The sequence below is a fragment of the Podarcis filfolensis genome (genome assembly GCF_964270895.1).
Source record: "Podarcis filfolensis genome assembly, chromosome: 2".
NCBI classification, from domain to species: Eukaryota; Metazoa; Chordata; class Lepidosauria; order Squamata; family Lacertidae; genus Podarcis; species Podarcis filfolensis.
Genome location: NC_139605.1, coordinates 9,106,810 through 9,121,645, shown reverse-complemented (window position 1 = coordinate 9,121,645; position 14,836 = coordinate 9,106,810). Strand labels below are relative to the sequence as shown.

Here is a 14,836-nt window from a genome sequence, read left to right as displayed (position 1 = left end):
CATCAGGACAAAGGAAAAAACATGTCTGCTTCCCTTCATGTTCAAGCAAACAGCAGCATAGGCAAAAGCTATATACAATGGAAGTTCCCAGCAGACTGTGCTGGAAGTAAACAGACATGTGACATACAACAACTCCACATGCCTGTTCTAAAGGTGGAACGGCTGCCAGAAACCACAGAGAGCCACTGCGGGCCAGTGTTGGCAATGCCAAGGCTGTGTGTACACGATGCCTTTAGTGCACCTTTGAAGCACATTTCCTCCCTCAAAGAATTTTGGGCACCGTTCACCCCTGGCAGTTACAAGTCTAATCATGTTATTTGTTTATTTCATAAAATTTGTATGCTACCTGATTGTAGAAAACCTCAAAGCAGTTTGCAATTCCCAGCAATGCTTGACAAACTTCAGTACGCGGCAGGGCTGGCCTGTCCATGATGCCATCAAATGCCATTTTTTTAAAAAAATTATTTCGACTACGTCAGACCAACACGGCTACCTACCTGTATCTAGTGCTCTGAATGTATTTTAAAGGTGTAATGCGTACTCAGCCTGAGCTAGACGGAGCAATGGTCCAACTTAGTACAAGGCAGCCTCCTGTGTTTCAAAAGGAACTCGCCCACCCCAGCAGCCTTTTCCAGTAAATAAGCACTGTGGAAATCCATAGGACTGGCTGACTCAATTAATAATAATAATAATAATAATAATAATAATAATAATATTTCTACCCCGCCCATCTGGCTGGGTTTCCCTAGCCACTCTGGGCAGCTTCCAACAAAAGATTAAAAATACATTAAAACATCAGTCATTAAAAACTTCCCTAAACAGGGCTGCTTTCAGATGTCTTCTAAATGTCATATAGTTGTTTACTTCTTTGGCATCTGGTGGGAGGGTGTTCCACAGGGCAGGCGCCACTACCGAGAAGGCCCTCTGCCTGGTTCCCTGTAATCTCACTTCTTGCAATGAGGGAACCGCCAGAAGGCCCTCAGAGCTGGACCTCAGTGTCCGGGCTGAGAGATGGGGGTGGAGACGCTCCTTCAGGTATACTGGGCCGAGGCCGTTTAGGGCTTTAAAGGTCAGCACCAACACTTTGAATTGTGCTCAGATACATACTGGAACCAACCTTCGGAAAGGACTTAATGTGAAAGCCCCTTGGAAGATATGAGAGACGCTCCTCCTCCTTTCCCAAACCAGCTCCATCATTAGTGTGTTAGTGCTGGTGGACGGCTGCCCCAGCTTTGGTTGCAGTTTCACCATTTCTAGACAAAGACGTTGACGGGACAACAAACATTGTTGAAGGGTGGCAACAACACCCTTTGAGCTTAATGCCCTTGTGACTGTATAATAAATGATTGATCGACTGGGCATCCTCTGAGCAAGAAGAACCTCCCCTGATCCCTGATCTGTGAGGGTTCCCTTTGTGTCTTCAGAAATGAGGGAAATGCTCTCTGCACTGGCTTAGGGGCAAAGGTAGAAGTCTGTATTGGAAAGAGATGCCAAGGTTGAGCCCCAATACAAAGTGCAAGTGTCTGTCTGTCTGTCTGTCTGTCTGTCTGTCTGTCTGTCTGTCTGTTGTGCTTTCAGCTTTTCCTCAAAGTCTGTCATCAAGGCCACATCTGACCAACCCAGAGAAAACATCAGGAAAATGTTACAGACTGCCTTGAATGGCAGTCATATTGAGAAGCCTCTTTCAATGGAATCTAAAGGTGTCGCCGTTGTTTACTTAGGTAATGTATCCATCAGATTTAAGCTGTTAAATCGAGGTTGGCTTATTTGTGCTGTGTCATACAGTGTTGCATGGATTGATTGATTGATTGATTGATTGATTGTGTGTGTGTGTGTACAGTGATACGTCGGGTTACAAGCACTTTGGGTTACAGACTCTGCTAACTCGGAAGTAGTACCTCGGGTTAAGAACTTTACCTCAGGATGAGAACAGAAATTGCGTGGTGGCAGCGGGAGGCCCCATTAGCTAAAGTGGTACCTCAGGTTTCAGGTTAAGAATGGTCCTCCGGAACGAATTCAGTTCGTAACCAGAGGTACCACTGTATTTACTCACTGTTGTGGAGGTTACTTCTAGTACATTTTTCCGTTTAGCAATTTTACCTACTGCTCAACCCCTCAGCTTCCAAGCACTTTACAACAGAAATGCAGGAGAGGTTATAATACAGGAATACACTGCAGAAATCAGTTAAAAGTTAAGCACAAAACCAGGGGGCAAAAAACCTTCTTTGAAATGCCTGCTGAGAACATAGTTGTTAGAATGAAGGCTTGTTTGGTTTGTTGTTGTCAGCCATTTTGGGCACAATTCTGTGGGAAAACAGAAAATGGTGGTTTCTTAATCCTGACCATCCCCCAAGCATAGCTGTCAACGTTTCCCTTTTTTAAAGGGAAATTCCCTTACTCCGAATAGGATTCCTCGCAAGAAAAGGGAAAAGTTGACAGCTATGCCCCCAAGGAGCGCAAAACAGCACACCCAGTTTCCCGTTTTCTGTTCTTACAATGACCCTGCGTGGTAGGCTAGGCTGAAAGATGGTGAACAGCGCAAGATGACGCAGTGAGCTTTGTGGCTGGGAGGGGATTTGAACCCGGCTGCCTGTGGCCTCAAGGCTCAGTTGAACAGAGGTCAGGTGAGTGGTGCAGCCCTGCCACAACATCTGTTGCTGTGAGCATGCCAGTTTCTGCACCCCGCTGGCTCTCTCTCCAATAAAGGAATTGCTGGGTTGCAATTTTGCACTTTGTGCCCTCAAAGGAAAAGGGAAACGCAATTTTCATTGTGGTGGGTGTGAGCGGAGCCCCGGCCAATATAAATCTCTGTGTGTGAAGAGATCACTTTACCATCTCCTGGCAAATTAACTGCTGTATATATACAGTGGTACCTTGGTTCTCAAATGCCTTGGTACTCAAATGCCTCAGTTCTCAAACACTGAAAACCTGGAAGTAAGTGTTCCGTTTCTCGAAGGTTTTTGGGAAGCCGAATGTCCGATGCAGCCATCAGCTATTGCTTCTGGGGCGCCTGCACCAATCAGAAGCCACACCTAGGTTTTCGAACATTTCGGAAGTCAAACGGACTTCCGGAACGGTTTAAGTTCGGCGCTTTTGTTTTTGCTATTTATTTTGCGTTTTTGTTTTTGAGGCTTTTTTGGTTAATTTGTTTTTGTGACTGTGTGGAACCCTGTTCAGCTACTGACTACTTGATTGTGTGACTGTGGAAATGGATAAAAGCCCCCCATCCAAATAATGGCTATTGTCAGCGCAATTAAGAAAAAAAAATTTTTAATTTTTATCATCTACAATGCTGTCTTATTTATTTTATAGTACAGTACATTGATGATTGCTTTCATTTTGTGGATGGGTGGTCTTGTTAGATAGTAAGCTTCATGTTAAATCGCTGTTTTAGGGGTTGTTTTTAAAAGTCTGGAACGGATTAATCCGTTTTGCATTACTTTCTATGGGAAAGTGTGCCTTGGTTTTGGAATGCTATGGTTTTGGAACGGACTTCCAGAACAGATTAAGTTTGAGAACCAAGGTACCACTATATATGAAGAGATCTCTTTACCATCGCCTGGTAAATTCACTGCTGTATATATACAATTCAATAGCAGTATACTGTGGATGTGATGGCAGTTTTAGAAGGGAGTTAAGACAAATGCATGCAGGGCTGGACTAACTGCTATCAGCCATGACAGCTAGAATCTCCACTTTTAGAAGCCGGCTCCCACTGATTATTCGTTTGCTGGGCAGCAAAACAGGGGAAAGGGCTCTTGCCTTCATGCTCTTGAGGTTGTTGGGGGAAAGGATGCTGGATTGGCTGGGTCCAGTGGAATTGGCTCTCATTGTCTGCTCTTGCTCCAAGACCCAAAGACATGCTCTCAGCACACACCGCCATCCAAATACAAGGGGACCTACGAGTGGCCGGAGACAGCTCCTGCCACTGTGGCATCTCAGCCCTGCAAGATGAACGGAGACCAATTTGCTACCAGAGCATGGTGAGTTGTGGGTCCTTCTCTCTTCTTCCTCAACCTCAACACATTTCACCTGTATGAATGCATTTATACCCCACCTTTCTGGGAAGGTTCATAAGGCAGTTTACATGAAAGCAACAGCGCTTTCAAGGCCTTTTACAAGACAAGATTTTAAAAAATTAATTTATTAAGTTTTCCATTTTAACAATCCAATAAAAGCCACATTAAAAAATTCCAAATTATAAAATAATTGAACGATCCAAATTTTATACCAAATTATAAGTCTTTGGTTGACTTCCCATGCTCTGAGGTTCGGGGAGCAATGATCTCACTCACAATTTTGCTGCTTCTCTTAATTAGTCCAGGTAGTTCCAATAAGACATTCCAATATTGATCCTTCATTTGTTTTTAACAGCCTCTGAGTTCATCTAGCAGGCGGATTAGACCAATATAGTATGATTCTGTGTGGAAAAAAATCCTTCATGTTTATTTTCTTTGTTTACCTCTTTCTACTCCAACAATCTGTCCGTGGCAATTCCCTTTCACTTCTCACTCCTGTAAATTCCACTGTAACACATCCCAAGCTGGAGGAAATCTGGCTTTCCGCTATTTGTACCAGGCATATACCGTATTTTTCCGCGTATTATATTTCCCTAAAATATAATGTCTTCCCCCCATTTTCTTAAATCTGAGTCCCCCAAAATAGTCTTATACTTGGGGGCGTCTTATAGATGGAAAAATACGGTATCCAAACTTCTTTGTTTTATCTCCTTCCAAGACAAATAAGCCTGTACTTTAGCTAGAAACCATAATTTCCATTGTCTATTCTTTTATTGATCCGTTAAAAGTAATTGCAAAATTCATAAACCAATTCCACACAGTTAATTCTGTAGTTAAACCTTAATCGTAGCAATAATGAAGTAATCTTTCTTTCAGGCAGTCAGTCCTTCCAGGGAGATTTGCCAAGTAAGATAGCAAATGGAAAATATAACAAAAGGAAATAATGGAGGCTCACCCCACTTCCGTTCCGACATACCAGTCCCATGATGATGATAATCCTTCTTCCACTCGAATCCTTTGGTACCCCAATGGCTGAATCAGTTAGCAGAATTCTTTATCTCCCCTCGCTCAGAGCATGCCCGTTAATTAAGTCCAAATTTCATCTTAAAAAGCAAGTGTTTGTTGCTCATGGCGACAGCTTTGGAGAGTTGCCAAAGAAATGCATGGTGCTTTACACCCAACCCCCCCCCCAACCCCCTCATTCCTTCCAGACTGGGAGCAAGTGTTGGGTGATCTGTGGGTGGAGCTGCCCCCCCCCCGACCCTGGGGGGTTTGGGAGGGTGATTACTCCCATCTCATCCTCAAAATATTCCGTGCGAGACAGCTCTGATGCAATGGGCAGCCGTTCGCCATGGCCGCCAAACAGGAAGACAAGATTAAATGCATAGACTCATTGGAGTTATCCAGTCCAACCCTCTGCAGTGCAGGAATCACAGCTAAACAATGCCTGACAGGTGGCCATCCAATCTCGGCTGCCTTCAGATGTCTTCTAAAAGTCTGATAGTTGTTCTTCTCTTTGACATCTGGTGGGAGGGTGTTCCACAGGGGGGGTGCCACTACCAAGAAGGCCCTCTGCCTGGTTCCCTGTAACTTGGCTTCTCACAGCGAGGAAACCGCCAGAAGGCCCTCGGTGCTGGACCTCAGTGTCTGGGCAGAACGGTGGGGGTAGAGACGCTCCTTCAGGTGTACTGGACTGAGGCTGTTTAGGGCTTTAAAGGTCAGCACCAGCACTTTGAATTGTGCTTGGAAACGTACTGGGAGCCAATGTAGGTCTTGCAAGACCGGTGTTATGTGGTCTTGGTAATGCATGCTCTTAATTTCTCTTGGTTTCTCTTTCTCTCCTTTACATTTTGAAGTGTGATTAATATCAACACGGGAAATGCTTATTGGAGGAGACAAAACCTGACTGTGTGCCAGCTGGTGCAAACGCTACCTAATACTATCATGGAACTGAAAAACATGACCATCACAGTGGGTAAGTGGGTTTTCTTTGCTTGACATGCAATCATAGAAGTGTAGAGTTGGAAGGGACCCCCGAGAGTAATCCAGTCCAACCTGCTGCAATGCAGGAACCTCAACTAGATTAAATATGGCAGATGACCATCTAACCACTGCTTAAAAACCTCCAAGGAAGGAATGTCCACCACCACCTGGGAGAGACCATTCCGCTGTTGAACACCTCTTACTGTCAGAAAGTTCTTCCTGATGTTTAGTTTCCTCCTTTTTTTGTAACTGGAAAAATTGGGATACGGGTCCTACTCTGCGGAGCAGGATAAAACAAGCTTGCTCCATCTTCCATGGGACAGCCCTTTAGATATTTGAAGATGGCTATCATCAGGCTTTTGTTGGGAAATCTGAATACGTGCAGCTACTCACACAGAGTCAATTAAGGTTTGGCAGACAGCCAGAAGGCAATCTGAAGGAGTAAGCCTGCCTGGTGAAAACAGAGGCATGGAGACAGCTCCCTGATTGAATCATAGAATCATAGAGTTGGAAGAGACCACAAGGGCCATCAAGTCCAACCCCCTGCCAAGCAGGAAACACCATCAGAGCACTCCTGACATATGGTTGTCAAGCCTCTGCTTAAAGACCTCCAAAGAAGGAGACTCCACCACACTCCTTGGCAGCAAATTCCACTGTCGAACAGCTCTTACTGTCAGGAAGTTCTTCCTAATGTTTAGGTGGAATCTTCTTTCTTGTAGTTTGGATCCATTGCTCCGTGTCCGCTTCTCTGGAGCAGCAGAAAACAACCTTTCTCCCTCCTCTATGTGACATCCTTTTATATATTTGAACATGGCTATCATATCACCCCTTAACCTCCTCTTCTCCAGGCTAAACATGCCCAGCTCCCTTAGCCGTTCCTCATAAGGCATCGTTTCCAGGCCTTTGACCATTTTGGTTGCCCTCCTCTGGACACGTTCCAGTTTGTCAGTGTCCTTCTTGGTCAAGCTCTCTCTGAGGAGTGATAATTAATGGCCTACCAACTGGAATGTGTTAGTTCAGAGTTCAGTGTTCAGAGTTCTGTGTGTCAGTGTAGGAGTTGTGAGTTGTGTATGAGAGAGCTAGCAAAAGATCCGTGTTCTGTTCCTGTAAATAGTCCACTGTATATAATAAACACCTAACTACAAGTTCCTGGTTCCTGCTTCGTCTATCCTGTCTGCAGCCAAGTCGCCAATTGCTTCCGTGGATTCTGCCTTTACCCTGCTAGGTCTCGCTAAGGTCCTGCAACTAGTCAGAAAGTTGCGAAACACCAATAGGTTTTGCCAATAGCTTTGGTTCTGGGGGTGCTCAAAGGTACACAGTACCAACACCTTTTTGTCTTTAGAAGAAAAGCACTGGTTAAATGTGTGGCACTTACTGTAGCAGCTTCATGGTGAGTACCATGGAGAAAAGCACTGGCTATCATATGTCCTCTCTGTATCCTCTTATCCATGATGTCATGAGGTTATTGTTTGTCCGTTCCTTCAAACACCAGGGACAGGGGACCTGTAGACCTCCAGGTGTTGCTTGGCTGCAGTTCTAGCAGCCCACGTAACCAATGGTCAGGCGTTTCCAGGACATATAAGAGAAAGTCCTCTTTCATGCAGCACATGGAGTTTGTTGACGCAAGAGGCAGCGATAGCCACCAATTTGGATGGCTTTAAAAGAGGATTGAAGGAATTCATGGAGGAGGAGAGGGCTATCGATGGCCACTAGCCATGACAGCTCTGCCCTGCTTTCACAGTCAGAGGCAGCAATGCTTCTGAATGTCAGTTTCTGGAAAACTCAAGGGAGGAGAGGGATCTTGTGCTCAGAGTCAGCAGGCTCCTCTTATGCTGGTTCTCCCGGGCGGCTTTTGTTGCGTTCCAAAAGCAAGGAAGGATTGGACTCTGATTAATAGAATACACACAAGGCTTGGCTAGCAAGACTGGGAGGAAGTGCGAATAATAATCTGCCACGCCCTGGCCCAGGTCCCTTTATTAACAAAAGAACTTTTAACACAGTGCTTGTAAGAACCAATCAGATGTCCTCTGAGCATTTCAAAAACATCCCCATGTGGGACGAAGTCAGATCAGAGAAATCCTTGTAACTACAAAGAAACTATTTCCTACTTGAGCATGCATAAAGGTAAAGGTAAAGGGACCCCTGACCATTAGGTCCAGTCGTGGACGACTCTGGGGTTGTGGCGCTCATCTCGCTTTACTGGCCGAGGGAGCCGGCGTACAGCTTCCAGGTCATGTGGCCAGCATGACTAAGCCACTTCTGGCGAACCAGAGCAGCACACGGAAACGCCGTTTACCTTCCCGCCAGAGCGGTACCTATTTATCTACTTGCACTTTGACGTGCTTTCGAACTGCTAGGTTGGCAGGAGCAGGGACCGAGCAACGGGAGCTCACCCCGTCGCGGGGATTCAAACCGCCGACCTTCTGATCGGCAAGCCCTAGACTCTCTGGTTTAACCCACAGCGGCACCCGCGTCCCTGAGCATGCATACATAGGAGTAAATAAAATAGGAATCAAGGAGGAATGCTTTTAGCAAACCCCGGAGGTCATAAACAGCAGTAAACAGGAGAGGGAGGATGGCATGGAAAGATAGGCATTTTTATCATCTCCTTGTGAACTCTCTTCCTGGCCCTAAGATTAACAAAACCAAGAGAAGCTAAATCAAAGCTACCTAATATCTTTATGCCTGGTGAAGCAACCGGCAACTGGTCTGTGTACGTGACTTGTCAAGCAAGAGAAATAGGACAGAGATGCAGAGGCGTCAATTGATCAGAAATCATATCAAATGGCTCAAGCCCAGTCAACACAATGCTTTCATTTCTGACGCAAATGGCTTGCTCCATATTTTTTTAATTCCTCATAGCAATCCCACCTGAACACTACAGCTTTCAGCTTTGCTAGGAATCTGAACTTGTGGTTACTTCATGAGCGTGGCTCTCTGGGGGTGGGGTGAACAACGGGTCCACGTTCTTGGGTGCCCTGCCTGTGGCCAAGCTCACACAAGGTTTGGGGGATGGAAATCCAGCAAGGAGCCTTGGGATAATGGTGAGACCCATAAAATTTGGCCAGGAGTTGCCTCACCTGTACAAGGTCAGGAGCCACAGACCAGAGAACAAGGTCTTTCAGGTCCCTGGGCAAGGCAACTAGTTCAGACAGGTTTCTAGATCCTTATAAACCTGTATTAACTACCATTAACTACCATTCCCAGGTCTGCCTCCTTCGAGAGAAAGAAAGGCATGTTCGTCCCCATACCAATACAGTAGTACCTCGGGTTACATATGCTTCAGGTTACAGACTCCGCTAACCCAGAAATAGTACCTCGGGTTAAGAACTTTGCTTCAGGATGAGAACAGAAATTGTGCAGTGGCGGCGCGGCGGCAGCAGGAGGCCCCATTAGCTAAAGTGGTGCTTCAGGTTAAGAACAGTTTCAGGTTAAGAACGAACCTCCAGAACGGATTAAGTACTTAACCCGAGGTACCACTGTACCAATACCAAGTAGCCTCCTGGTGATGCCTTCATTCGTGAGGAAGAAAACCTACTTGCATTTTTTTTTCTGTTGCAGAAAACGCTGAGGAAGTGGCAGATCTCATTTTGATTCTGCTGAATTCTTCTAAGCTGAGTAAGGAAAAAATCGAGGTCCTTGTGAGCAAGCTCACTGAAATTGCCAACTGTGAGGAGATCAGCGAGGCGCTAGGGAGGAAAGCATTACAAATAATAGATATCATTCTGACACAGGCTACCAACGCCCAGGGCTTGCAAGGACAGATCAACAGGTAAGGGGTCTTGCCAGAGAATCTGTGGCTACCCACACAGGAAAGAAGGATCCTTGTGTGACTTTAAAGTGTAACTAGGACAGCCTTGGGGTGCGGGTGGCGCTGTGGGTTAAACCACAGAGCCTAGGACTTGCCGATCAGAAGGTCGGTGGTTTGAATCCCCACGACGGGGTGAGCTCTGTTGCTCGGTCCCTGCTCCTGCCAACCTAGCAGTTCGAAAGCACGTCAAAGTGCAAGTCGATAAATAGGTACCGCTCCGGTGGGAAGGTAAACGGCGTTTCTGTGCGCTGCTCTGGTTCGCCAGAAGCAGCTTAGTCATGCTGGCCGCATGACCCGGAAACTGTACGCCAGCTTCCTTGGCCAATAAAGTGAGACGAGCGCCACAACCCCAGAGTCGGTCATGACTGGACCTAATGGTCAGGGGTCCCTTTACCTTTACTAGGACAGCCTTTGCCCAGCTGCTTATTCTCCAGGGTTTTTTGTGCTCCCGTTCCCATTTGCCTCTGACGCCTATCAGCCCCCACATTATGCAGCCATGCTGGCTGATGGGAGTTGTAGTTCAGAAACATTTGGAGGGGACAAGCTTTGCAAAGCCTGGCTAGGGGATTTAATACTCCCTTGTATTAACCCCTTCCCCCCAAACCCAAACCCCAACATTCATAAAGGAAACTTTGTCAGGGAAGGGCTAGTGTAGGAGGGCCCTCCTTCATGGCATGCAGTCTACATGGAGGGAGTCTGGATCTCACAGCAGGGCCTTTCAAGAGGAACGTGTTCCCCGCAGCAGTCAAAAGCATCTCTCCCAGCCAGCCTTCAGCCAACCTGCCCAAGATGGATCTCTCTCTTGGTTCTCTCCTTCTTCTTCCCAGCACATCTGGCTAAAGACTCTCTTTTCCTGTCACTTCACACCCAGTTACCCTGGCAACCTTCTTTCTCCCAGGCCCAAGATCCTCTTAGAAGGGCCATCAGCACTTTTTGTCACGTTAATGTCTCTAATTCCAGGTGAGGCCCTGGCTTTGAAAGGAAGCTTAGCCTGTACTTTTCCACTGGCCTCCAATCTTCCCTTCACTACTCAAAAATAATCAAAATCCATTTGTTGTTGTTTAGTTGTTTAGTCGTGTCCGACTCTTCGTGACCCCATGGACCGGAGCACGCCAGGCCCTCCGGTCTTCCACTGTCTCCCGCAGTTTGATCAAACTCATGCTGGTAGCTTCAAGAACACTGTCCAACCATCTCGTCCTCTGTCGTCCCCTTCTCCTTGTGCCCTCCCTCTTTCCCAACATCAGGTTCTCTTCCAGGGAGTCTTCTCTTCTCATGAGGTGGCCAAAGTATTGGAGCCTCAGCTTCACGATCTGTCCTTCCAGTGAGCACTCAGGGCTGATTTTCTTCAGAATGGAGAGGTTTGTTCTTCTTGCAGTCCATGGGACTCTCAAGAGTCTCCTCCAGCACCATAATTCAAAAGCATCAATTCTTCGGCGACCAGCCTTCTTTATGGTCCAGCTCTCACTTCCATACATCACTACTGGGAAAACCATAGCTTTAACATCAAAATCTATACCATTTATTAATTTCTAGGGTTAGGGGGGTTCCCCCCCCAAATCTATAACAATATAGTGGGCACAACAGAAACCTGTTGAAATGGAGAGAACCAGTGGGACTCTGTTATCTCTGGATGCAAACTTTTTAAGAAGAACAGAGAAGGGTGTGCCGGAAGTGGTGTCACCCTGTATGTTAAAGACAGATTGAATCCTGCAAGCTAGGAATCCCCAACGGGGCGAAATCCTCCACAGAATCATGGTGGGTGGGGAGACCAGGCCCCAAGAGCAGTGGAAGCGCTATTGTCCCCCTGGTGAAAATGCTCAGAATGGGGGAGGCAATTGAATCAAACTGCTGCAACTCATTTAAAGCTTGCTGACTGTGGACCAAATCCATTTTGCCAGCCAGATTCACTCCAAGGGCTGCTGGTTCAACCCTGGACCTAAACCAATCTCATGGCAGGGGGATGAGTTTGGGATACGGAGGCGGTGCCTAAAACTGTCAGGGTCTTTGGAATGCAATGTGGGATCCTCAGCCTCTCATTTTTTAACACATGGGAATCAAACGTTATGTTGGGGGGCTGAAAATAGACTATAGACTTGCCGAATAAAAAGCACTGGGTTGTGTCGTGATTCTCCCCACAGTGTTCCTCCTCCTACTACTGTAGCCTCCCAAGCTGTAGTGATCTGAGTAGCAGCTTTCACACAGCACCTTTTCTCTAGTTAAATTAGGCTGTTTTTTCACATCTGGGTCATAGGCAGGACAGGCAGATTCCTAGGGCAGCAGAATCTCAGGGATCCAGAGAAGGGGTGTGTGGGCTGCTCTATCCCCTCCCCTTCACCCTTAGGACAACTAGATCCAAGATGCACACAAGAGCCTGCAAGCGCTTACTAGGAAAGTAGTTTGCAATTGCTACAAGCCGAACTGAAAAATCTGACGGCTGCTTCCAAACCAGGACCAAACAAGTGTCTTTTTTTTGTTTTTGTTTCTCACTTCAGCACCTTTTTGGGTAGCAGATGGTGTGAAAAACTGTGAAACTGGAGGCAGGCTTCCTAACGCTAGAAGGAGGCATGATTTGCTCCTGTCCTCCATTTGCCCACTTAATTCAGTGAGAGCGTCAGAAGAGACTGGCTGCTGGAACAGGCAATGGCCCATCGAGTCCAGCATCCTATTCTCACAGTGGTAGTAGTAATAAATAATAAATAATAAATAATAAATAATAGATAATAGATAATAAATAATAAATAATAAATAATAAATAATAAATAATAAATAATAAATAATAAATAATAAATAATAAATAATAAATAATAAATTTCTTTATGCATACATACATACATACAGGTAAAGGGTAAAGGGACCCCTGACCATTAGGTCCAGTCGTGGCCGACTCTGGGGTTGCGGCGATCATCTCGCTTTATTGGCCGAAGGAGCCGGCGTACAGCTTCTGGGTCATGTGGCCAGCATGACTGAGCCGCTTCTGGCGAACCAGAGCAGCGCACGGAAACACCGTTTACCTTCCCGCCGGAGCGGTACCTATTTATCTACTTGCACTTTGACGTGCTTTCGAACTGCTAGGTTGGCAGGAGCGGGACCGAGCAATGGGAGCTCACCCCGTCGCGGGGATTCAAACCGCTGACCTTCTGATCGGCAAGTCCTAGGCTCTTTGGTTTAACCCACAGTGCCACCCGCGTCCCACGTATGTTGGTGTAGTAAGGACCAAATAGAATAATACATGGGTCGATAATGAGAGAGAAGGGGATACCACCGTCTAGTTGTGAGAGCCATAAAACAAAGCTCACTTGTTTTGTTCCCTTTGTTGTTTAGCATTTTAAAGGTACTGGAACAAATAGGTTTCAAGCTGAACTTCAGTGGGAAAAGTGAGTCCATCGTTCTCCCAAGGCTGGCTTTGGCTCTCATGCGCCCAGATCCCGTGAATTTCAAGGGAGTTGCTTTTGGGGTCACATCCTATGACTCTGCAATGGATCCACAGGTAAGAGGCCCTTCTTTTGACTCTGTCCTTCTCCCCCACGACCAGTTCCTGCCAGGTCCAGAGAGCTGCTAAGTCAAAGTCTCCAACTCTTCCACTGAAAAATAGGGTGAAAGTGGGCTTTGCTCTCTGGACTGTGTCTTAGATGTACATAGGGAACTTGGAAAGGCACACAGGTGTGAGGAGGATGACGATATGTGACCATCTGTAGTTTTGTCTGGAGGTGACTCTAGCCCCCTGTTATATACTGAAGTTCTCACCCTGGGCCAGCAGGGGGATACTGTAGATAGTTATGCAAATGAAGGATCGAAAGTGATGTTCAGTGATTGGATAGTTTGTATGCAAATGAAGGATCGAAAGTGACGTTCAGTGATTGGATAGTTTTAGAAAGTTGCTACAGTAACGTTGTACTGGAGCTCTATATAAGCAGGCTGACTGAGCCCTTCAGATCAGTTCTGTTCTGGCCTGTGAATAAACAAGAGCTGTTTGAAGAATTGCTGTGTCGTCTGATATGTTCACCCACAACTTAACACCCCCCAAACATTTTCTCTTCCACGCAGATTGATATCCGCCAGGCACCCTTTGAAACGGCCCTGGCATCCATATTTTTGCCAGAACTGCTGAAGGATTACTTGGAGGCCCAGTCCTTTGAGCCAGAAGATCACACAAAGATCCAGTTTTCTTTCTTCGGAACAACTTCGCCGTTTCAGGTAAAAATGGCCACCGCTGAATGGCACAGGCAGATCAGGAAGCAAATGGCAGGAAGCTCCAGAATCTCCCTCTCACACATTTCTTTCTTTCTTTCTTTTTTTAAAGTAAATTTTATTAGTATTTTCCACACAACAACAACAACAACACGAGAAATATCAGAAAATAACAATATACAAAACACAAAAACCAGCATACAAAAAAACCCAAATCCATATCTTACAAGTTAATAATATAAACACGAAAGAGAAAAACAAACATTGACTTCCACCAATCCCACAGCACCTCCTTTACCTCTCATTGTATCTTCCTGTTTTCTTGTTTTCCTTATCATCTCTATCCTAGCATCTAGATATAAATCCCTCTTTCTTATCCTTTCACTTCACAAGATTATTCCAGACTCAGCCAGATTTCTGTCCTCGAACCTTGGTTTTTAAGGTATTCATTTAGGCACTCCCATTCCTTTTTCACTTCACTTTTTTGGTTTTGTCTTATTATATCTGTTCATTTGGCTAATTCTAAATATTCTCACACATTTCACTTGGCCTTCAGCATAGTCTTTTGACTGCCCTTCCTTCCTTCCTTCCTTCCGATTTTCCACATAGGTTCACAAGGCGGTATACGCAGTTCTTAAAATTCCAAAACAGATCCAAATCAGGCATATCAACAATCAGACAATCTCAGTTTCCACATGCCTTATTTCTGTCAAAGAGGCTGGGGAGGAAGACAGAGCGCGTCTCTCAAGGTTGCCCCAGAGGCCACCACAGAGAAGGCCCCGTTCCTGACAGGTAGCCTTCTCACCTCATGAGAGGATGGTGCCTGGAGAAAGGG

The 14,836-nt window shown here is 46.0% G+C and overlaps 1 protein-coding gene across 2 annotated transcripts in view; it reads left to right on the top strand.

The window, feature by feature from the left end:
- Nucleotides 1-1,380: 1,380 nt before the first annotated feature.
- Nucleotides 1,381-14,836, top strand: part of LOC310756586 (adhesion G-protein coupled receptor G4-like) — a 29,308-nt gene continuing 15,852 nt past the window's right edge. For both annotated transcript variants that reach the window (XM_083600895.1, XM_083600894.1), the window contains exons 1-6: nt 1,381-1,721; nt 3,851-3,983; nt 5,876-5,994; nt 9,564-9,774; nt 13,135-13,300; nt 13,858-14,007. In XM_083600895.1, the coding sequence (XP_083457021.1) occupies nt 1,640-1,721; nt 3,851-3,983; nt 5,876-5,994; nt 9,564-9,774; nt 13,135-13,300; nt 13,858-14,007 (861 nt within the window). In that variant the 5' untranslated portion in view covers nt 1,381-1,639. The remainder of the gene's footprint in view (nt 1,722-3,850; nt 3,984-5,875; nt 5,995-9,563; nt 9,775-13,134; nt 13,301-13,857; nt 14,008-14,836) is intronic.